Source organism: Corvus hawaiiensis, chromosome 23, assembly GCF_020740725.1.
Source record: "Corvus hawaiiensis isolate bCorHaw1 chromosome 23, bCorHaw1.pri.cur, whole genome shotgun sequence".
Taxonomy (NCBI): Eukaryota; Metazoa; Chordata; class Aves; order Passeriformes; family Corvidae; genus Corvus; species Corvus hawaiiensis.
This window is the reverse complement of record NC_063235.1, coordinates 233,419-256,842: the sequence shown is the minus strand read 5'-3', so window position 1 is coordinate 256,842 and position 23,424 is coordinate 233,419. Positions and strand designations below refer to the sequence as shown.

The 23,424-nt window shown below is 45.8% G+C and overlaps 1 protein-coding gene across 24 annotated transcripts in view; it reads right to left on the bottom strand.

Moving 5' to 3' along the window:
- EPB41 (erythrocyte membrane protein band 4.1) overlaps positions 1-23,424 on the bottom strand; it is a 94,636-nt gene that overhangs the window by 4,916 nt on the left and 66,296 nt on the right. For 6 of the 24 annotated variants that reach the window (XM_048327122.1, XM_048327121.1, XM_048327124.1 and 3 more), the window contains 9 exons: positions 21,824-21,880; positions 21,668-21,712; positions 20,844-20,906; positions 17,663-17,842; positions 8,092-8,142; positions 4,787-5,248; positions 3,462-3,590; positions 1,349-1,450; positions 821-901 (listed from right to left, as the gene is read on the bottom strand). In XM_048327122.1, the coding sequence (XP_048183079.1) occupies positions 821-901; positions 1,349-1,450; positions 3,462-3,590; positions 4,787-5,248; positions 8,092-8,142; positions 17,663-17,842; positions 20,844-20,906; positions 21,668-21,712; positions 21,824-21,880 (1,170 nt within the window). The other 18 variants (XM_048327127.1, XM_048327131.1, XM_048327134.1 and 15 more) reach the window with 12 other exon arrangements.

Below are 23,424 nucleotides of genomic sequence, written 5' to 3'. Positions count from 1 at the left end.
ATGGCAGAAGATGGATGAGAGCAATTAAGCATAACCTGCTTATTCTTCCAGCAAGCGTGATAGGCACATTTCAGATATCTCAGACATTTTCTGTTGGAGTTAATAAATTAGATCTTGTCATAAGAATATTTTCCACCCCCACGATACTTGCGACTAAATTTAAATTCAAAGTATAATTCTCTGATGACAAAACCATCACTTCCAACACACGCAAGAGGCCAATGAGCCTGAGTCATCAGAAAGGTTTCATATAAAGCCAAAGAGATGTAGCACAGGTGCTGAGTGCTCTGAAATGACTTCTGGCACTGTAGAGTAGCAATAGTGCTTCAAAGTTATGGGAAAATGAATGCAGATCAGCCAGATGTCAAGGAAAACTTTTATTTCACATTTTAATGGATTTTTTTAAAAAAACCTACGACTGTCCAAAACAATTCTGGAATCAAAACTTTGCTGCCAACACCAGCTTCAGAATGAAATTCAGTTTTGCTGGCTCAGCTGCATAATGTCAAAAAGGAATTTTCTACTGATATAGAATCATGGAGTGGCTTGGCTGGGCATGGACCTAAAACCTCATCCCATTCCACCCCCTGCCATGGGCAGGGACACCTTGTACTAGACCAGGCTGCTCCAAGCCCTGTCCAACCTGGCCTTGAACACTTACAGGGATGGAGCAGCCACAATTTATAAAAATATGAAATTTTATTTCTACCCCAGTAAAATTTCCCTGGCTCATTTTTTGGTGACATTTTCTTTGAACAGGCAGCCTGACTGATTTTTGCCAGCTCTGGGAAACTCTTTTGGATTATAGCCACACTCCTACCTGGTCATGGTCTACATCTGCATCTCCTGTGATGACAATCCTCTTCTCAATCCGTGTCTCTGAAATGCCACCTTTCACAGTCTAGAAAAGACAGAAAAGCCACTGTTAGTGTAGAAGTGCAGAGGAGTTTGAGCTCACTGGGGCTGCCTGTCTAAAGACAGTATCCAAAAATAGTGTCACCAAATAGTGCTGTTGTACCCGGCATTAGAGTCATGGGAAAACTGCTGCTGCTCAAGGAAAAACTGTCAAAGAGTCATTTTTTATAGCTGAGCCAGGGAAGAGCTTTTCCTCACAGTACAGCTCTCCCTGCTGTCCCACAGGACAGTCAGAGTCCAGACTGTGCTGCAGTTAATGCACAATCCACAGATTTAACACAACCAAAACTGAACCCCTCGTGCTTTGCTCCAGGTACTAATCACGTATTTGAAAGGACCTTCCAAAAGCTTTTTTTCCCTCTCACTCATCCCTGCCCATCTCTCCTTCAGGTTGTTGTCTGAATTGGTGTTTTGTGGTGCTTCCTGGTGTTACCTTGGTGATCTGGGTGGTGGTGGTGCTGCTGGTGGTTTCCGAGGTGATGGTCTGGGCAGTCAGCAGAACGCCAGGGTCTAAATCCCCATTGCCACCATCTGTCTGTGGGACACAAGAACAGGCCCTGAGCAGTGGGGACAGAAGCAGGGGCTCCACATCACCAGAGCCAGACAAGACAATCTGAGGACAGCAGCTCCATCATGGACCACAAGACACAACAAGTCAGCCTGTGCCTATGTGCACAAGAGCTGGACAGGTCTCTGAAAGCTCAAAGTCCCTGTGCTTTGAGGTTGGAAAAGCACAGATCCTGCAAGAAGGACCTGTGACACTCCTCAGATCAGGAGGGCTGGGATGTACCCCAATCTGGGCACGCTGCTGGCACCACGGTACTGGTCATACTGTCCATGCCTGAACCATGACAGGAGACCAGCATGGACACCAATCCCAAATTCCACCTGCCTGTATCCATGGAGATCAACAAAGCCAAGAGCACAACCTGATTCAGAAGGTATTTGTCACCCTCCCTCCCTCCTGACTACACCTTGCACATCCCTCACTTTATGCTCTGCAGAAGCAGAGAGCATCCAGACATTTGCTGAAACAGGAGTAACTTTTAGAGCTGGTTCTTGGTTCTCACCCTGCATGATTCGACTGCTCAAGGTCTGCCAAAAATCCCAAACTAAGTCATCCTGGCCAGCTCATCCTGGCCGTGCTTTCCATGTGCCCACTGGGCAGCGTGCTCGCTCAGCACTGGGACAATATCTGGAATTACCACAAGGTGGGACCATTTTCCACGGACTGGAAGAGATCTCATGGCACATCACACCATGCATGCACGGCCCACTGATCCCAGCCCTGTAGATGACCTTTCCTTTCCATTTCCCAGTTAGAGCAAAACTGCTCTATTCACCTACTCGCTGAAAGCCAGGGCAATGCTCACCACCACTGTCTGAACCATCTCTCTGATCCTGCAGTTGGGAGGATGCTGAGCAGCCACAGGATTCCTTAGGAGTCCCAAATTACACAATCATGAGATTCCTGCATCCATAACAACATCCCACAGTCACTTCACTGCAACAGCAGAGCACGGGTTGCTGCTGACAACCACAGTGATGGCAAAGCCAAGCTGACACAGGCTCCAAAATCTCAAATACATAAATAAAGGCTGAGAGAGATGGGGGTGTTCAGCCTGGAGAAGGGTCTGGGAGACCTTAGAGCCCTTCCAGGGCCTAAAGGGGCTCCAGGAGAGCTGGAGAGCGACTGGGGACAAGGGACGGGGGGCCAGGTCACAGGGAATGGCTTCCCACTGCCAGAGGGCAGGGATGGATGGGATATTGGGGAGGAATCCTTCTCTCTGAGGGTGGTGAGGCCCTGGCACAGGTTGCCCAGAGCAGCTGTGGCTGCTCCATCCCTCGAAGTGTCCAAGGTTGGACAGGGCTTGGAGCAATCTGGTCTAGAGAAAGGTGTCCCTGCCCACAGCAGGGGGCTGGAACTGGGTGAACTCTTAGGTTTCTTCCATCCCAAATCATCCTGTGATTTTGTGATTAAAACCTGTTTTAGATCGAGGATAATTTTAACCTTGGCAATGAATCCATACCGGAATATCCTAATATTCCTCTACTAACATTTTTACTTTACCGATCACCACATACCCACTCAAGTTGCATTTTATACAAAACATTTGGTGTTTAACAACCATTTCAATGTTGAAACCTAAGGATGACCAAATAATTTATAAACCAAGTTCTGAAGAGGCACAAACAGCCTCTTCAGGGTAGCTGGGAAAACAAGGCATCTCTTGCAGAAAAAAGGCCAACTCATGTTAACTTTGTACAGACAAATTCAATTCCTGAAGCCACCAGTGGCTGAAAATAAATTCTGTTTGCAAGCACATCTTGAAAAAATAATTACTCTTCAGGGATAGCAAAACCACTGCTCCTCTAAAAATACCAGATGCACCTGGAAATAGTGTCCACAGCATCAGTTAATGCGTCTGCTGCACTCAGACATGCGGAAAAAGGCAGGTGCTGCTGTCTCATCCTGAGGACTTGGAAACAAAACGTTTACTTGAGTTTAATTAAGCCCCTGGGAAATTTATCAGAACACACCTTACCTGTGCAGCTTCGTAGGTGATGGTCTTTGTCTCTGTATGGACAATGGGGACTTCTTTTGTGGGAATTTCGCTTTTGACGGCGCTGGACACATCAGAGATGGTGACAGTCTGTGTCTTCACTAGCGGGGGCTGTGAGACAGGGTTAAAAACATCTTGTAAACACCCAGTTCCCATCTCCACATCCTGACTGGGCTGCTCTGACACTGATCTGATAAAAGCACTATGAGAACCAAGGTCAGCCTGGAAATCTTTGGGTTTAAGTCTCTGCACTGCTCCGAGGGCAGAGATCAGGCGTGAGGATTAGACAGGCAGCAAAATCCTCCAGCCCTTCCCCACACCGTGGACTCTGGTCAGCCCAAACCAGGCATTAAGGGTTTATTGGGTGTGTCACAACACCACAGACGCTGTCTCCACTGATTCTTAACTTTCTAATTACCAGAAGCTCAATGCCAGCTGCCAGGAAAAGATGACCCTCATCTGTTGATACCAATGTCAGGATTAACACCAACCCTGGGCACAGAAAGACTTGATCACAGCTGAGCAGCTTTATGCTGACCTCAAGAGCAACACTGTGTTATTAAAAATCCTCATCAGATCTTTAACTTTTATTAAATCAATGTCAGATAAAACAGAAAGAAAAATAAGGGTGGGGAGAAATCAGTTGTTCCATCACCTGATGATTATCCAGAAGAAGACAGAGTTAGTTCAGAGCCAGTGCTTCCCCAGAGGGCTCGATTTCTGCCACCATCCCCAGCCCTGCCAGATGCCACTGTGATCATTAGGGGGGAAATGGGCATCTACTGAACCAAAGGCAACATCAACACTGGAGCAGGCAAAAATCCCTCCCATAGAGGGGAGCACAACGGGGGCATCAAAACACGCTGGACAGCACCTCAAATTTGTTCTGCTGTGCTGAGGGACAGCTGCCAGTCCAGCCGGAGCCAGCAAAATCCTTAAGGAGCTAAAATTACATGTTTTTTGAGCCTAAATATTGCCTTTTTGTGGGAATGCCACAGGATGCTTCAATCCAAGAAGAGCAAAGGGCATTGCACCGTGGCGATTGTATTTCATGCAAAGATAAATTGAGAGGGACTCATATTTAATGCAAAGACAAATTGACGGTGGCTCATATATAATTCAAAGATAAATTGAGAGGGGCATATTGCACTGACTGCAGGAGATGCACCAGCTCGTTAGCTCCAAGCATGAGTCCAAGCCAAGCAAACCCAACTCCTCTGTGGGTCTGTGGCATCTGCTTGCTGCAGTGTTTGGGTTCCCACTCCAAAGGCAGCCAGGGAGAGGGGTGCAGGAGCTGGGCTCACTACCTGGAAGCAGCGAATGAGCTCTGGCAGCCCGTTAGGAGCATCTGGGTTGGGACACTCGCCACGTGGCTTTCTAAAGGCAAAGCTGTCTTCACCATCCTCTGCCACCTCCTTCTCCTCTCCTCCCCAGGGCTGCCAGGGAAGTGCGGCAGGGCTTAGGGGAGGCTCTGGCTCAGAGAGCTCCGAGTCCTTCTCCACATCCACACAAACCCCCTTTTCACATGTCAGGTCCTCCTCGCTGGCAGAGAGGCTGGTAACCGCCTCCTCCTGCTCCTCCTCCTCTTTCTCCTCCTCGCTGCTTAGGGAGGAAGCACCAAAGTGCCAGCTGGGAGAAGGCTGTGAGGGCACTGGAGTCTCACTAAAAACTACTGACTGCTTTGAGCCCTCCCATGCAAAGCCAGTGTTAAAACTGCTCCATTCTGGCACTGCAGCCACATCCTCTTGGGAGAGAAAGTCACTCATTTTCTAAAAAGAAACGGATACACAAAAAAGGCCAGGGAGAGAGAGAGAGAAAGAGAGCAGGGAGTTAGGGAGAGCACGAGGTCAGAAGGCATCAAGGCAAAACATCAGGTTCTTATCATATATCACATCTTCAGTAACACATGCAACAGCGGGGCTGGACACCGGAAAACCTCTGTGCTATGTGTGTTGTACCCAGTGCTTTACTGACACAGCCTTCCTGGTACACTAGCAATCCACTCTCCTAAGTATTAAGGAATTAATATGAAAACAACTCTCTGCACCTAGAGGAAGAGCCACCACTAAGCGCTTTTTGCTCAGTTTGGAATAATTTCAGTGTATCAAGTGGGGACTGGTGCACATCCAAAACTTCCACAGGCAGCAAAACCCATCACTAATCCAAAACCATCCCCTGATTCTGCTTTTAACTCCTTGAAACTGTTGCCTCACTTTCTAACAAGAATCCCTGGGCAATTAAAAAACTGTAATTTGTGCTTGAAATGTGGGGTCTGAAGCCTGTGGGTTATTTGGTATAATTCATATTTTATACACCAGAGGCTTTCACTTTGACTGACCTCCTTTAATGGCACAGCTCAATGGTAGGGTAAGAGCAGGAGCCACTTTATGCAAGAACAAACAGACACCTTTTTAGTATCATTTCAAGAAATGGCTCTTCCTCCATTTCTCATGGGTATTTTTCAGTTCTCTGCTTCTTTATGTTACAGACAGATTTAGCTGTAAGATTTCTATCCATTAGAATTTCCAGCCTCTTGTGCTTTTGTTAAGCTGTTGGGATACTGCTTAGCAAAATGCATTTAATAGGAGTGGAGGGAGAGCAAGCAGCACTGAGATGGGCAGGTCAGACTGCTCACAGGGAAAGGTTATTTCTGATCCAAACCCACTTCCACATGTGCTCCTCCAAAGGAATATTTAAGAGAAGACCTCAAGGCAGTTTGCAGATTTCTCCTGAGGGGCCACTCCGATCTCTGCTCCCTGGGACAGGAGCCAGGGAATGCCTGGAGCTGGGCCAGGGCAGGCTCAGGCTGGAGAGCAGGGAAAGGTTCTTCCCCCAGAGGCTGCTGGGCACTGCCCAGGCTCCCCAGGGAATGGGCACGGCCCCGAGGCTGCCAGAGCTCCAGGAGCGTTTGGGCAGCGCTGCCAGGGATGCCCAGGGTGGGATTTGGGGTGTCTGTGCAGGGCCTGGGGCTGGACTGGATGATCCCTGTGGGTCCCTTCCCACTCAGGATATTCTACTATATAATTTCCAGATCCCACCCTCATTTCCTAACACAAGACTCTACATTGCAATATTCCACAAATCAGAACATGAATGGGGTTATCAGCTGTATACAGCCATGTCTTCTTGTTGGTTTAAAACCTGAATTTACATACTGTCAATATCATCTTCCCTTAATTATAGATGCTAAACCTTGCAAATTACTCATGGGACCTTGAGAAGACACAGCTCATCTTCTGGGGTTTAACGGAACATGCCTTAGGAGTGAGATTTCCTTACATAAGAGCTGGGACTCTACTCAGCCAAGAGAAGAATCACAGATAAAATGAAGCAGATTAAGCAGCTACACAAACACTGATGTATTTATGAGGCAAAAATCTGTATACAGTCAAAACAACCTCCCAGTTCCCTTTCACAGACCGGGAAAATAATTTGCATTTTGGAAGCATCTTGTATGAAAGATGCATAAATGAAGGGAGAGCTGGAAGAGAGCCTGTGCCGTGAGTATACTGGTCACCAGTAGAGCCAAGTGCAGCAGCAAACATGCAAGCTGGAACGACAGAATGAAATCCTGATAAGATCAACTGATCAGAAGCACTTTTTGCCTTGCCTTCCTATTCCACTCATAAGAAGATAAACTAATGGGAAGGTATTTGTTTCTAGATAAAATTATCTATGTAAAACTCTCTCATAGGAATTTCAGCATGTGTTACAAATTCTGATCTTATCAAGATTTGTTTTAAATTGCAAATGCCAAAGCATCCCTATGTTTAGAGCTCAGATTTGCAGAGTTCCAAGCTCACCTTGAGACCCAGGAAACCTGAGAGGTGCCTGGACTGCCCAGCTACTCATTTCCAGGGACACAGCCCCAAACCAGCAAGGCCTAAGGCAAGCATGAAGCAGCTGAACACAGACTAAATTAAATACAGGACAGGATGCAATGCCCCAGAAGAAACAAACTGACCCAGACATGAATGCAACTAAAGCACCACCCTCAAAATACAAATCTTTGTGCCCCTGAAGATACAGCTGAAGCATTGCAATGTGAAGTGATACACAATAATTCAGACTGGGGATAAATTAATAACAGGCTTAATTGCATGTTTGATACCGATGGCCAAAAGGATTTATTTTTCTTGCAAAGTGCTTTTGTATAAATTGGTTTGCCTGCCTTTTTTCAAGACCCTGCTGTTTTGGATCAGGATCTATTTGTGTGATCCAGCCGCCCTGTGCTGTCAGAGTGGATGTTTTTTTCATGCTGCTGCCTCTCTCTGTTGAATACTCCATTATTCCCACCCCAAATCAGACCACTATCCTGCAGAAAACTTAAGGAGTGCTAAAATGATGTCAATTGCCACTTACTATTTAATAAAAATTGCTAAACCCATGAAGTTATAGCGCACAATAACTCCCTACAACCACCACATGAAATGCCAGGAATCCCAGCTGGTTAATATCGCCCAGCCCTGTTCTTTTCCAGCATGACCATGGAATTGTTGACACTGTTATTAGGTTATCCCCAAACAAGGATCCACAGAAGCTCACAGGCTCGGAGTGACTGACTAGGGATGCAAAAGGAGACGATGTTGCTTTTGCAGCAAACCACACTCACCAGAGAGCGCTCCCAGATCAACTGATGCTCAATCTCACAGCTGGCAAAGCACTTGGGTAAAAAGTATTATAAAGCAGAAAACAAGAGATCCTTATTTTACAGTACCCACCATTGCCTTACAGAACTGCTTTGCCTTAAGGTAGAAATTAAAAAAGTTTAGAAGCTGTTCAACATACCCTGGCATTGAAAAGAATGGACATCACATATGGATTTATGGTTTTCAATGGATTTTTTCATTGCCATTGATCTGATCACAACATCCTGACCAGCCTACTCAGATGACAGAAGGATAAAAGAGATTTTGACCAAAATTAAAAGTAATGCTAGAAAATACAGTGTGCTCAAAGCTTCAAAAGATTAAATTATGTCATGAACAAGAATCCAATATATTACACAACACACAGCAACCACCTCTAATCATTGCATCATTGACTTGGGAACATGAAACAACATCAAGATCAAAACTTAAATCATCAAAATAAAGTTGTTGGGCAATATGGTTCCTCTGCCCACTCCCACTGGTCCCCTTCCCATCCCTTTTGTGGGACAGGTACTCTCACACAAAGGGCTTTTTATTCCAAAATCCCTCTGCAGAGCACAAAGTAGTGGCACTGCAAGAGCTGCTTTAGTGCAGCAGCAGCAGGTGAGGAGATAAAATCAGGGTTTATAAACGCCAACAATTTTGTGCTGCTCATTCCACTTCCCTCATTCCATAAATGAAGTTACAGCTCTGCCTTGGTGCCAGGCTCATCTCAGGGACCAGCAGCATGAGCAGCCAGACCTGCCTTCCTGAGATCAATCGTGACAGCACAGAATGAGCCAAATGGTTTATCCAAAAGTAAATAATCTCACAAAACTTGGGAGTTAAAACTGACTCTTGACACAGCCTCAAAACACAACCTGAGCTTCAACCAGCCAAAACCCACCAGAAGCTTGTGTCGTACCACTGAGCTGAGGAGCAGTGGTTCATTAGGAATGTGGTTTCTCCACTTACAAAACCAAAAGGAGCATTTTGTCCCCAGATTAACACACCAGGTAGGACAGAGGCTCTTGTAGCTGAGCTGTGCAGGACCTGCCACTTCTACTCTCAGAACAACTTTCTGTAATTGATTTTTCCTACACTTCAGTCTCCAAAGCGAAGAGGGAGAAGGTGTTAAGAGTGACATTAAGCATTTGGTAGAGGGCTCCTGCAAACAAAGCCTGTCTTAAACCAAGCTGGATTTAATCCTCAATTGAATTATTCTGGTCAGTTTGAGAGCTTAGAGCTGCAGCCTTGTGTGCTCCCTCTCCCAGGAGCACCAAACCCACACCCAAGAGTGTCCAGCAGACCCAGCACCCTGAATACCACCAGCAGTGACCCAGGGTCTGATGGCTCCTGCTTTGAGAAAGGAATACTGAGGGTTAGTGCAAGGAAGTCATTAACACAGGTCATATATAGCTTTCTTGGTTAAAAAGCAGTAGAAAGAAAGATCTGATTTGCAATAGCATTTATTAATGATAAATGTACATATTTACAAAGAAAAATCTGAGAAAAAATACAAAACCAAAATAGTGTTCCAAAAGAGAGCATTTTAGGTAAAAAAGAAAGTGTTTCTAGTCCCCACAGACTGATCCAACAGGACTGTCTACCATTGCTAAAAGATCCCAAAGGGGCCCAAACCACAGCCAGTCCTTCCCTCCAGCCTCACAAACCACAACAGATGCAAACAGACACAAGAGGAACCACCTCTGCCAGGTCACCCACTAATAAGTACCGACCAAGAAGTTTTTTGCATGAATCCATAACCCTTTTTTGGGCTGAATTTATCCAGAAAGCTTCTTCCCTCTTTCTGTAGGCCAGAACAGGCAACATCAACTCATGATGAGGAAAGAAAGAAAACCCAATAAACCAGGGGAACAATTCTCAGAGTGACAAATTACTGACACTGATGTGAAGTGAAAGACACTTTGCCCATAACCATTAGGATCTGAACTTGATGATCCTTGTGGGTCCCTTCCAACTCAGGATATTTCATGATTCTATGACAACCTTCCCAGGAGCCTGTGGTACAGCAAAGCCTCATTCCTCCAAACACAAACTACTTCCCTTGGTGCTGAGGTAATCCACCTCTCCTGATTATTTCAGGATAGGAGGGAGATATGGAATGCCTACCCTTTAGGGTCATCATTAGTTACTGGACAAACCACAAGGGAGGGGAGCTGGTCTTGGCTGAACACTGTGCCCTGACTGAGCTGCCCATGGAGAGTCCTCAGCTCACCTTCTATCACTCCTCGAGTGAGGCAGGACATGGGAAGAGATGCAGCCAACACCCTCATTTATCTGATCCCTTTTAGCAGTTGAAAAAGGGATGTTGTTTTACAGCGATGAACACCTCGAGTATCAGCACACACAGAGCCCCACACCCAGCGCAGCCTGGGAGCTGAATCCGAGTTCCAAGCTATTGGCTCTGCCACATGTGCTGCTTCAATATACTGGTGTCCACCTTTTCCTAAAGCAAGAAAGCACAAGAAACTGTGTGTTTTAGGTGGTGCTCAGAAGAGCTGGAATCTGGGTAAGGAGATTCAGGAAGTGAGTGTGGAGCCAACTGCCAATATTGCGATGGGAAGCACCAAACCTCCAACAGCTCCCAGTGGGATCCTACACATGAGCACCAAAGAGCTGAGTGACCACACCACGAAACACTGGGCAAAACCGCTGGCAGACTTACCCTACCTACGTCACCAGCATGCCAGTCACCAGAATGCCATTGCAGGAGGGATAACTCAGCTCTCCATCACTCACAGCCTGGCACTGCACCAGCCAGGCCAAACAGGGTGTGCGAACCCCTGTGTTAATGGGTGCCAGTGTCGGGGCAGGCGGCCAGGAGCTGCTGGTGGTCCCAGCAAGTTTGGTCCTGAGCAAAATAGGAGCAAAGTACATGTCTTGGTTCCCTTACAGATCCCCTGAAATCTCAGTCCTTAAACAGCACTAGAGCCCGTCAGCTCTCCCTGTGCACAGGGATGACAGCAGGACTCATAAAATACTCCTCTCAGTGCTGCATCCTGTGCTGACATCGTGGGAAAGGGGGGAAACCACAGCACTGAGGTGTAAGAGATACGGAATGTGCACAAACGGGATACAGAATGCGCAGGAATGAGACCTTACGTGGATTGCCATGGACTGTCACTCCCTTTGCATTACAAGTAAACAGGAAAAAAATGCAGAGGAGCGACTGGGAAAGGGGCTATAGCCCAAAGGGCACATCCCTGGGGTGTTGGACAGATGAGGTTTCTGTTCCTGGTAAGTTACAGGTTTCCTCTGTCAGGAGGGATCATATCTACCTGGATAAATACAGATAACTGGCCTCTAAATTGCCAGGGAAATAGAAAGCATTTGTTCAATTTGTTTATACTCTGCAGTGATAATTGGTATATAAATCCCAAAAATGTTCCTGAGTGTTCTCAGAGTGTAAAGTTTCCAAGGCTTTTGCTGATGACAACCAGCCTTATCTCAAGATTAAAAAAGAGAGAAAGAGACCATTTGAATTGAAGAGTTACAGCATTGAGTTGAGGTGACAGAGCCTATCTGTTACCCTGCTGGGATGAGACACCCTGAGCACTCTGGTCTAAGGTTGCTCTGGGCAAAGAGTTTTAGACTTCAGGTCCTTTGGAAATGGGTGACAGAGCTACAGAAACCATGACTTTGCCAAAGCCACCAGTGTGGCTTCCAAGTTCTTGTCACTGGATCAGAAATGCAGTAAACTCAGCAGTGCTGAGCATCCCAAGCAGTGATCCTGAGCAACGGCTTTGGGATGGAAGCACCTGTGTGTTCAACCTGCTTTTCTCCAGGAAATACAAACAGAAAATGGACAGAGAGAGATCCAAACAATTCCTGTGTCTTCCCTCTCCACACCATGCTGGGGAGAACAAACAATCCCTGTTCTTCATCACAACTGTTACCACCTTGGGAAGGAGATGCAGGCAGGGAATGCCAGCCAGAAGCATCCTCTGACTTCTTCCACCCTGCATTTTCTGCACAGCACATGGCACCCCAGCATCCTTCCCCAGCTCTCCTCTCCAAGGCCCACCTTTGTCTTCCTAAACTCCACACCAAATCCACTGGAGTCCAAGTGCATTCCAAGGGATGCTCCAAGGGACACAGCCTGCCGACACTCTCCTTCACACCAGACTATGCCTGGACAACAACCCTCTGGCTTCTACGCTTCCTAGTGCCAAAGGAGGAAGACTGTGTATTAAAGGCAGTGTATTAAAAAGGGAAGAGTATTTTCCAATGAAAAATCAGCATCCGCACAAAACAAAGTCCTAAAGGCACAAACTGGTGAACTAATCGGAGCAGGTTACAAGAGGAATGGGAAAGATTCCTGTGGGATTAAAACAAACGGTTTCACTAGCAACTTAATTTTCTGAGACAGCATTCAGAGCCTCAACCTGTACATAGAGAGCAAGAGGTGGCTCGAGTGGTCCATGATAGTCCATGGACCCTCAGACCAGACAGCACATGCCATGTTTGCCTTATTCCTTCAAAGTTATCTGCTAGCTTCGTAAATAACACTGTTCACACGGATACAGATCTAGAGAGGGTTATAAATACAAGTATTTATATATATTCACACATTTTAGTCCATGTAATGAAGGCCTCCTCCTTTCTCTTCCATGCTGCTGGAGCAGCTGCTATCACTGGTGGCACTTCTCAGAGTGACTGTGTCCAGCCCAATCCTCCAGTGGACACAGGAGAGCATGGATTAGTGCTGAAAGGAGATGGGGGGCTCAGCTCAGCCCCATCATTACTATTTACAGAAAAGAAACCCCTCAGACACAAAGTCCCACCTTCCCTCCAGCTCACAAACCAGCTCTGCTCAGCCAGCTGGGCTGGAGCCTGCACAGCTCAGCCAGGGTAACTCGGATAAATGGGAGCATCATCCAGACATTTACATTGTAGGCAATAAACAACAACCAGCATGCAACGGTTTGGTCAAAGAAGTCAAAAACTATCAAGGGTTTTAACATTAGAAGGGTGTCCCCATGTGGCCAAGCCAACATGCCAACAGAGGGAATGCTCAAACAGCAGGTAACTCCATCCCTGTGACCTGAGCAAACATGCCTCAGTTAGTTCCACACAAATCAAATAAAACACATCCCAAGTGCCCCAAGACCATCAGACTCCCAAAAAATTATTAATCTAGGTTTACAATAAATATCTCCTTGCAATGGGTTTTCTCCTTTAACACTATGTATTTTCTTGGATGTGAGAATAGGCATGGAGAGGGAAGCTGGGATACTTTGTCAAAGGCTTCCTCCACTAGGAAATGAAAAGCTGACCCTGTCCCTAAGTTATCACCAAGAGCAGCAGTGAGAATCAGCACTTTTTATTTAAATGCCAATCTGAGTTTCCTAGAAACTGAGTGGTTATGGATTAGATTCCAATGTTCTTCCTAGAGATTCGACCTCTTGTTGCCCACTGAGGCTGTGGACTCTCCATACCTGGAATTGTCCAAGGCCAGGTTGGATGGGGCTTGGAGCAGCCTGGTCTAGTGGAAGGTTCCCTGCCCATAGCAGGGGGTGGAACGAGATGATCTTTAAGGTCCCTTCCAACCCCAAACCATTCCAGGATTCTGTGATTCAGCAGATTCCTGCAAAGCCCCTTTTAGATCAGTGTCAAATGTTCTTCAGGTTGTGAACATCTTACATTTAAAACAACAAGCTCAAAAGCAATTCTCCAGCAGTTCCTATGGGAAGTCTACAGAAGCTCAGGAAAACAAACTCTCCTCCCATCATTTCCTCCCTCCATCTGGCCTCCCACAGCAATTGGGAGCACAGTTCACAGAATTTGCTTTTGCACCATAGGAAATTTCAGAACGGACCTGGCAATCCATGACCACTCCTGCCAGGTCCCATCACAGCCACACAAGGACATACAGTGGGATTAATACGACAGTCACAGGGTGTCCCTCCCTGGGACAGTGAACTACGAAGATCAAAGACCAGGACAAGGAAGTTGCAGCAGAGACTAGAGCCAAGAAATTCAGGAGCTTTGGTCTTGAGGTTTCAACATGACCCTGTTGCCACTCAGAGAAAGAGCAGCCACCAAACAGTCAGTGCTAGGACCAGGAGAAAGGACATCATAAAGGGAATACGTGGAGAAGGAAAAATGCTAGAGTACAGCTGACACTTTTTGAGTGATTTCTGCTCTTCAGGGATTGCAATAGAAACCTTTGGAAGAGTTGCTTCACTTGCTGGCCGGGGAAAGGCTGTCTCAGTAGGTATCTCCTGCTTTTTTAGTTTGTCTTCATCCTGTACTAACAGAGGCCGTTCCCGTGTCTGCTTTCATGGTAGAAGATCAAGAAAGACAGAGAGAGATGAACAAAAATGACAGATGGAAAGTGCCCAAAATGACACTTGGAGATGTGCAAAGCGTTAGGGCAGCTCTTCTCAGCATAAAATAAACTGCCCTGGGGAGCAGAGCCACTGGTGACCTGGGTCACACCAGCCCTGGAGCTACAGAACCATGTCCTCTCTGCACAGCTCATCAACATCTGCATCAGGATCATGGGTGTTTGGTGCCTGCCCTCCCAGAAAAGTGGATTCTCAAAATCTTCCAGAGTGTTTTGGAATTGGAATGGTTGAAAAAAAGGTTTCAGGCATTCGAAACAGGAATGGTGCAGTACAAAATGTGGTCTCTGACAGCTTCCTAATCTACAGTGCCCTTAACACCCAGCGTTTGGAAAATCCCACGGAACAGCCAGACTGCAGAGCAGAAACAAAACGGTTTTCCAAAGTTCTGACCAGAGTATCAAAATTTCGATTGGTTTGAAAATTCTACCGGAACAAGTGAAAAACTGTACATCTTAGAAATCCCACGCATGGAACGGGCAGGATGGCAGTAGGAACAGTGCAAACTCCTGGAATTCTGCTCTGTGTTTAACATTTTTGTTTCTGGAGTCTAAAGAATGATAAAAACCCGGAATGAGTAAATCAGCACACAGGACCATGCAAGGGCTTCAGCACTTCTGCTGAAGAAAGAAAACATTGTGGGAATGTTGCTGTTCCGTAACTCTGCATCCCTTTAGTTTGCCAGCCCTGGTCAAACCCAAGTGTATTTAGGAGAGGAAAAACTTGGCTCTAAGCTCCCTCAGCTGAGCCAACCTCCGCTGGTCAGTGCGGTATTTTGGGACTGGTTCTTTGCACACCCCTAAGTGGTGAGAATTCGGGAGAAAGTAGCTGGGAGACTGGGCAGCAAAAGAAAATATAAAATGCAAGAGTAACATGATCATTAAAACAACAACAAAAAAAAAACGGAAAGAAAGACAACATAAAAAGAACAGGGAACAGTTAAATTTTCAGAATTGCTTTCGTCTCCGAATACACGGTTATATCGGTCATGCAGCTTTTTCGAACCAGCCATGCACCAAAATAAGCAAAAACTGAAAGCTGCAGAAGCTGCAGCAGTGCCAAAGTCCTCTGGGTGTGAGTTATGAAACTACTTCATGTAGCCAAAAGAAAAATGTTATCCAGCAGCTGCTGTTGAGTTTTTGCTCGGTGCCATTGCAATAGCAAGTCTGGTTCAGAAGCACAGATCAGAGCAGCAGCTTTACCTCAAGCCCACCAACCTGTCTCTCAGAAGATGGGACAGTGACTTTCTTGACCTGGACACACAAAGCGTGTTAAGGTTCAGTTGTCTCATAATAAAACATACAGGAATAGCAGAAAAGTGGCCCCTGGCAAAAAACCCTTTGGCCACTAAGGCAGGGTGAAGGTACCACCATGAACAGGAGCAATGGCTTTGCACAATGATTTACCATCCTTAAATTACCATCTGATTTATGATCCTTCAACACATGCAGGTGAGGGAAAACTTTCTCCCCAGTCAGTGCCTGGGGAAGATGCATTTCTGGAAGTTCATAGCAGGACATGGCCACCTCCAAGTGAGATCACTTCAAAGAGGACCAGATTAAGAAGAAATTTCCAGAAATGCAAATCCTGGGCTGACACCAATTCTTGCAGTGCTGCAGACCCACTGCAGCCTTAGGTGGGACAAGCCCACACCATCCAGTTACGGTGACCAGCAGCCCTCCAAGATCTCAGTGTGGTCACCTTGCAAGAAGTTCTTCATAAAAACCAAGAATAACATCGTTGAACTGAATTTGTGGAGCTTGAGAGCCTCAGCTCTATCTCCCACCCACACCCCAAAACCCACGTGGCACTGTGAGCAGAGCTCTGCCACCCACACTCCTGGGGAATCTATGCTGAGGCTCAGCAAGAGGGCAAAGTCCATCTGAATGTTAAACAGGGTAATCCCAATGATAAGATTGCCCAGAGCAGCTGTGGCTGCCCCTGGATCCCTGGAAGTGTCCAAGGCCAGGTTGGACAAGGCTTGGAGCAGCCTGGGACAGAGGAAGGGGTTCCTGCCCATGGCAGGGAGTGGCTTTAAATTCCCTTCCAACCCAAACCATTCTGAGATTCTCTAACAACCAACCCTGACTAAGTTCATTTTGGGGATCTCATTTTTCTAGCAGGCAAAGAAAGCCCTTTAGCTGTCCTGGCTTTACTCCGAGCTTTGAGGAGCCTGTAGTAAACTTGGTGTTAAAGCCCTTGTATGTGTTCCAATAACCCTCCATCCACTGCAAGATTATTTCCTGATTAATAAGTATCTGCCTTGTTTGAAGATTAAATACTAGTTCATCTGCAGGGCTGTGGGACAGAAAGGGAAAAACTGGGCATTCAACCAGGAGAGTCTTCAATTGCCCCTACTTGCAGTCAGGATGCAATTTCTCTGTTGCAATAAAAAATTGCATTTACTACTTAAAAGACTGATTACCACAGGCACTAACTACAGTTTTACTCACAAGCTCCAAATCTGAGCCAGTTATCACCAATATGACACAGAGGTGTCTGTTAGCCAAGAAGAAACCAGTTGGTTACTGGTTTTTCCTTGAAAAATTACCTTTTTAAGGAAATTAGCTGAGAAACTGTGAGTGTATGTGGTTACTAACATACAGTTCCTGGAAGGAGGGAGATTCCTATCATGTTTGAACAGCCCTGCTGTGGCCACCCAAGGAGTCTTCTCGAAGCCTCCACAGCAGATCACCACCTGGAGTTCCTAATGCAAGTCTAAACCCAATGACACACCAGATTAAGTGGAGAATAAAGTGAATTTGGAAAAATCAGCCCATCCCATTGCAGATAACCCAGTGCTTCTCCACTGAGTTATCTGCAATATTACCTCTGAAGTAATAATTTAGGTCTTTGGATTTCTGGCTTGCCAGGGATTTTTCCACATTTTGGGGAGATCCAGGAATGAGCCAGTCCCCGAATCAGCCACGGGAAGTGCTCTCTAGCATCACACTGACAGCAACACTTCAATGCCAGTTAAGGGATTCTTATATCCTTCTCTACCAAAAAATCAGATTTTTATGACACTGTGACTAAAGCTTTGATTCTCTCAGAGAACATTCTGCATGTTACAAGTCACTACTAACTGTTACAATGCAAAATAAGCAGAAGCTAAGGGGAGCTGAGGCTGAACCCCACACTGCAAAGCCGCCCCTTGGACACCCTGTGCCGAGGTACTCACTCCATCCACTCCCGTGGGAATCTGCCCGTTGACGTTGAGGCTTCGGAAAGGGGAGTGAGTGGACAAACGCTTGTCCCACTCACTCGGCCGAGGCTCCGGGACGGACTCCATGAAGTTCTTCTTCAACTCACTGATGTTGGCATGGTGCTTCTTTATTTCTTCCTGGGTCTTATCTAGATCCTATCAGCAAAAGGACAGGGTAAGTGAGGGGACACAGAGAGGCTTGGGACTGCCTAAGCTGTGCTTAGCAAAGCTGCGCTCAGCAGAGCTGCTGCCGACTTCCCAAACTGTGCTCACACTGCAAACACACAAAGGGAGCATCCTCTCTCCTCCTCTTGGATTAATTGGGATAAACAGCAATCACGGAACGGGGTCTCCTCCAGGAGCGGGAGATGCCATTGGTTCATCTCAAGCTACACCAAACCAGATGACAGCTGAGCTGGAAACTCATGGATTTTCCCCAAACAGGATTCTTTAAAGTTGCCAGACTAGGTTTGTTTGGGTTATTTAAATTAACATCTTTAAACTGTGTGGGTTTGCTTTCTTTTCCCTCTGCTAGCCTGAGTATTTCCAGGTATCAATACAATTAATGATCAAGAAAATGTTTTCCCAATTTTATTTACTCTCTTCATACCTGCTTCTCTTTTATCCTAGCAGGAATTATCTTTGCTTCTAGAATATCCCCATTAGCATTTTTCTTCTCCCTCTCATCTCATTCCTCCAGGAGCTACCATAGGAGGTTTTAGACTCCAGAAATGAAGATGAGATGATTTTTTTTGAAAAAAAAATCAAACAGAAAATTTATTTTATGCTCGATCAATCAAGAAACTCCTGCTAAAATTTTTCATCTGGAAAAGGTCATGTTTTTACTCTTTGATGCCAGTTTACAGCATAAACACACAGACTTCAAGGCAAGTCAACTTGTTGAAAGTAGTTCTTCCTTGCATGCAAACCAGAGGTTGTAGAAAAGAAAGCTTTTGCATAAGCCAAACAACAACTTTTCTGGACAGGGCCAAAAAGTAGCAAGAAAGGGGGAAATCAAGATCAGTGAAAGCATCGCCGGGAAATTTCATTGTTTTTGTGCTTTTAGTTGTTACTCAGCCCATCGATTTCAGAAGATGGGACAGCAAACACAGCCCTAAAGGAGGGGCCTTCCCAAAGATCTTCATTCCTGCCGCTCACCCAGAACACAACACCCTCCCTCCGCAGAGCTAGACCCCAAATGCCTCTTTAACAATATTTACTCTTTTTGGCACAGTTCTGGGGGGAAAATAACAAATTTTGGCTTCCATCCTAGATGAAAGTACAAGGCAGGCGCCTGTTAGGTAGGAGAAGAAAGCAGAAATGAGTCTGCTGTGGACTCTGGGGTAAATCCCTGGCTGATCCAAGAACCCCACAGCTGCTCCTGGCTCAGAGAAGAGAGAAGGACCACCTTGGCTTTCCAGCACTGTGCAGGAGCAGGGCCTGGGAGGGCTGGCAGAGGAGCCAAAGCCACGAGGAGCTACGTGGAGCTGGGTCTGGGGAGCACCTTGAGGAACCAGCTTGCTCAGCATCACCCTTTTCCTCCTGTTTTGCCCTTTCTGCAGGAACCCGGAGCACGTGGAGCATTAAAAGGCTTTCAGTAAGAACAACAGGCAGCTTCAGGAGGGTGATGTCTGCCAGGAAAATATCTGATCTGCCAAGTGCATGGATTAAAAAAATAAGGGAGTAAAGGGGGTCAGCCCAGTTGTAGGGGAGGGCTGGAGCACCTGCAACAGAACTGTGGGAAGGGGAGTGGGGAGGGAAAGGGCTCAGAGGCAAGTATTGCACTGACAGGAAAAAGGGGGTTAGAAGCAATGACAAAGCTCTCTTTGGGGTTGGGGAATTGGAGCTGTTTGAGTTGGGTGAAAAAGCAACAGGCACGGTCTTCAGAGCGCTCTGGCAGTGGCTAAACTCTGCCTATCATGTGCAGACCCTTCACTTGTGACTCAAAGCTCTATGTAGTAGCAGTCAAAAAAAAAAAACCCAAAAAAACCCCCAAAAAAACAAAAAAAAAAAAAAAAAAAAAAAAACAACCCACAAAAAAAAAAAAAAACCCTCCAAAGAAACCCACACAGAAGCTGCAAAACTTTGAACATTCTGATGAGGAGAATGCAGTTAGTACACTCCACTTTCAAGAGATACCACCAGGGAAACTCTGTAAGCTGCTGGTGCTGCAAGTTTGAGTAGAAACACATTACACAGGACCAGAGTATCAGAAGCCACAAAACATCTGCCATAACAGAGTGTATTAAAAAAAATAAAATATATGATTGGCATGGTCTGTTCTGAGACTGAGCTTGGGTGAAAGCAAGTGCAAAGGGCTCCCAAATCCAAAGGGAAGAGCTGTAATGTGGAAGGATGAGCCACCAGTGACCACTGAGCCTCTCTGTCAGATCCACAGGGACCTGGCACTGAGGTAGGATGAGGCCCAGGGGTGGTGAGGCGGTTCAAGGCCAGGAAGGGCTGGGAGGAGGACGGAAAAGCTGTAAACACCACTGCAGCATCCAAGAGGATCCCTCCTGCCTGAAGCAACATGGACATTGTGGTGGCCTGGACATCACAGAGTTGACAATTTCACGGAATCCTGGAATGGTTTGGGTTGGAAGGGAACTTAAAGCCCATCCCATTCTCCCCCTGCCATGGGCAGGGACACCTTCCACTATCCCAGGTGCTCCAAACCCCATCCAACCTGGCCTTGGGACACCTCCAGGGATGGGGCAGCCACAGCTGCTCTGGGCAATCTGTTCCAATTTCACCTGCAGCTCATCCTGAATTTTGTATTTTCACAGACTGACTTTTCCCCTAGGAAAATAATTTGTTTCAAGCAGTGAAAATCTGGTCCGTGAGCCCCCCATTACAATCCATGACCCCCTGAGCAGCCAGCGGATCCCAGAACAGATCTGAGCACTGCCAATCATGTATTTTGGGTAGGTATGAGAGAATGAAAGTCAGAAGAGGAAAAAGGAAGAAGGCCTGCACATCATCATGTTTACTGTCACCATGCAGAAGCACAATTAAAAAATCAAATCAAATCAAATCAAAAGGTCTTTCATGCAAGAGCATGCAAAAACAAAGGCAGCAGCAGACGAGGAAGAAGTTCAGCGCAGATGCAGAAGGTTTAGCAAATGCAACTCAAAAAAAGCTTTGAGTTCATACAAACCTCCAACATTAAATTGCTATGCCTGATATAAATGTTTTCACCATCTAGCCTCTTTGATCTCTTCTGTGAAAATGAAAGAAAAGGGGAAAACAAAACAAACAAAAAAAGCACAAAAAATTAAAATGTTGGTCTTGCGGGATCGATAAATTGGCAAATTAAAAAGTTAACTTAAGGTTGGAAGTGCAGCGCTGTGGCAGCGTGGGGTGGGAATTCCCGCTGGGAATGGGGTCTGGCACATGGAGAATGGGAGATGCAATGAGTCCTTTAAAGAGACAGCTCCCAGGGGGCCTTGGCTCTGGCCACAAAGAGACAATTCCTGGTTTTCTGTGGAAGCCTCGAACAGTCACCGCACCACATTCCTGAGAGATGCAGGCCCACCCTTGGGTTTGAGGCTGCACTGCTTGATGGCATTTTCACGAGGTCCCGAAGTGCACAGCAACTGCACCTTAACCACTTTCCCATCTTGGATGTTTCCCTATTACTTAATCAATACCAAAAAAGCTTTCTCCTGGTATGGTTTTTTTTTTTGCATTTCCTGCAATGCAGGCTACATTTAGTTTCTAACTAAGTTTGTTACAGAGAAGAAATTTCATAAATCAAACCAAGCGTGTTTCTTTTGAACATTCAACATGCATAATTTTAGCCATCAGGTTGTCTATGGGACAAAAAGGTATTAATTTCCAAATCAAGTATTTGCTAGTTTAAAGAAAATCAACACCCCAACCTAAAGCCCATGAAGAAATTGGAGCATTGTCTTTTTAAACAGGTTACAGATGCATGAATGACATGGCAAATTTGGCTAGTGAAAGGGTAAAATGGCTAACCTTCCTCATTCTTATCAGCTCTTCCTCTTTTTCTGCAGGCTGCTGCTGTTGGGCAGTGATAAAAAAAAAAAAAAAAGAGTTGTTGGTTCATTTAACTACGTTGAACCTTGGAAAAAAAAAAGTGTGAACAACCTAAACTGAATTATTAGCACAAACCTGGGGCTGGGCACCATTCGTGGTGGGGACTGTGACCTCAATGTGTATTTTCCTCACCTACATTTAAGAAATAAATTGGTAAAAACATTTCTCGTTAGTAGATTTGTTTCAAGAAACCATTTAGTTTCCAAACACGGCTGCATAAAGTTGGTTTTGAAGTGCTGGGGGAACATGCAAAAACCAACATGCAGCCCTGGGCAGGGGTTAATGACATGGCAGCTCCCCAGCACTCTGTTAGTCAACAGCATGTTAAATAATTCCTCCAGGTTGAGAATTATTTGTATTTGAAACCAGTGCTCTCCAGTGCTTCTGAAGAAGGGCTTCCCACTTGCATTAGCTTGGCCAGGCAATGTTTTCAAATGGCGTTTGCAGCTGGATCTCCCAGTGAAAATCCAAACAAAGCAACATGCTCAAATTAACACAGACCTTCCCAAACCCAGAAATTATTGGTTATATCACAGGTATTATGTTGGCAGAGGCAGTAAGAACAGGCATAGCTACAAAACCAAGCCTAACATCACAAATTAAGTTCTTTCCTGTCCATAAGTAGAGAGCCAAGATTGTCTTAACACTCTAAGGGAAGTATTTTAGGGAAACTGGATTGCAAAGGACTCTGAAGGCAAAAGCATCAGTGGGTGTTAAAAGAAGTGATGCAGCTCCATTGGAGAAACAGTAAATTTGGCACGTTTAAATCCACAATTTCCTCCCACATCTATATTTAAAGGGGGAAAAAAATCCAATGTTTAAGCATTTAGGAAAAAACCTGTAATAAGTGAGATGGGATAAGTAAAATTTCCTCGTTCTCAGTGTAACATGAGGGAGGGGGAGCAGCTGGGCAGGAACAGCAGGGCAGGAATTCTGTGCTCCGATTCCCACCCAACAGTGACAGCCTGAAGTTCCCTTCAGCATTTTCATTTAAAAACTACTGTTCACACAGGCCATGGGATTTTTTGAAGCAACTGCCCTTTCTTCACCTTCTTCTCCCAACCTTAATTAATAGGAATCTTCCCTGGAGATGTTCACACAAGACCCACTGTGTGATATGTTATAGAATATGTGGCTCCAGCAATGCTGAGAGCAGCTAAATTTTGGAGTAATGTGAAAATTGGGTCTCAAGGCAAACACTTCTGGTGCACCACTGCAAGGTTTCAATAAGTCAGTAAGATCTGCAGAATATTAAGGACAATGTAGTATCAACAATAATTTTGCACATTATTTCAACTTATTAGAACAGCACACACATATCAACCCCAGCAAAGACCTCAGGCACTTGTAGAAAGATCAAATAATGGTTAAAAGTACTGAATTTAAACAATAAACTCCCCAAGGTCTCACCAGTGTCATTTTCAACTAAAGTTTTAGTCCAGTTTGCAGCACTGTATTACTAGCTCTCCCAGCAAAAGCCTATCAATGTGAAAAACATTCTGGCGCTGAGCTGCAGACCAGATCCATTATCACTGATTTCACTGAATTCCCTCCTGCTGTCATACCAGGAATCGGGGGGTACAGCCTGACCACGGGTAAGCCCTGAACTCCAGTTCCATGACCACGTGCAACTTTTGCCAGTGTTTTTAACCAGCTATCAGCAGGCTGCACTTGCT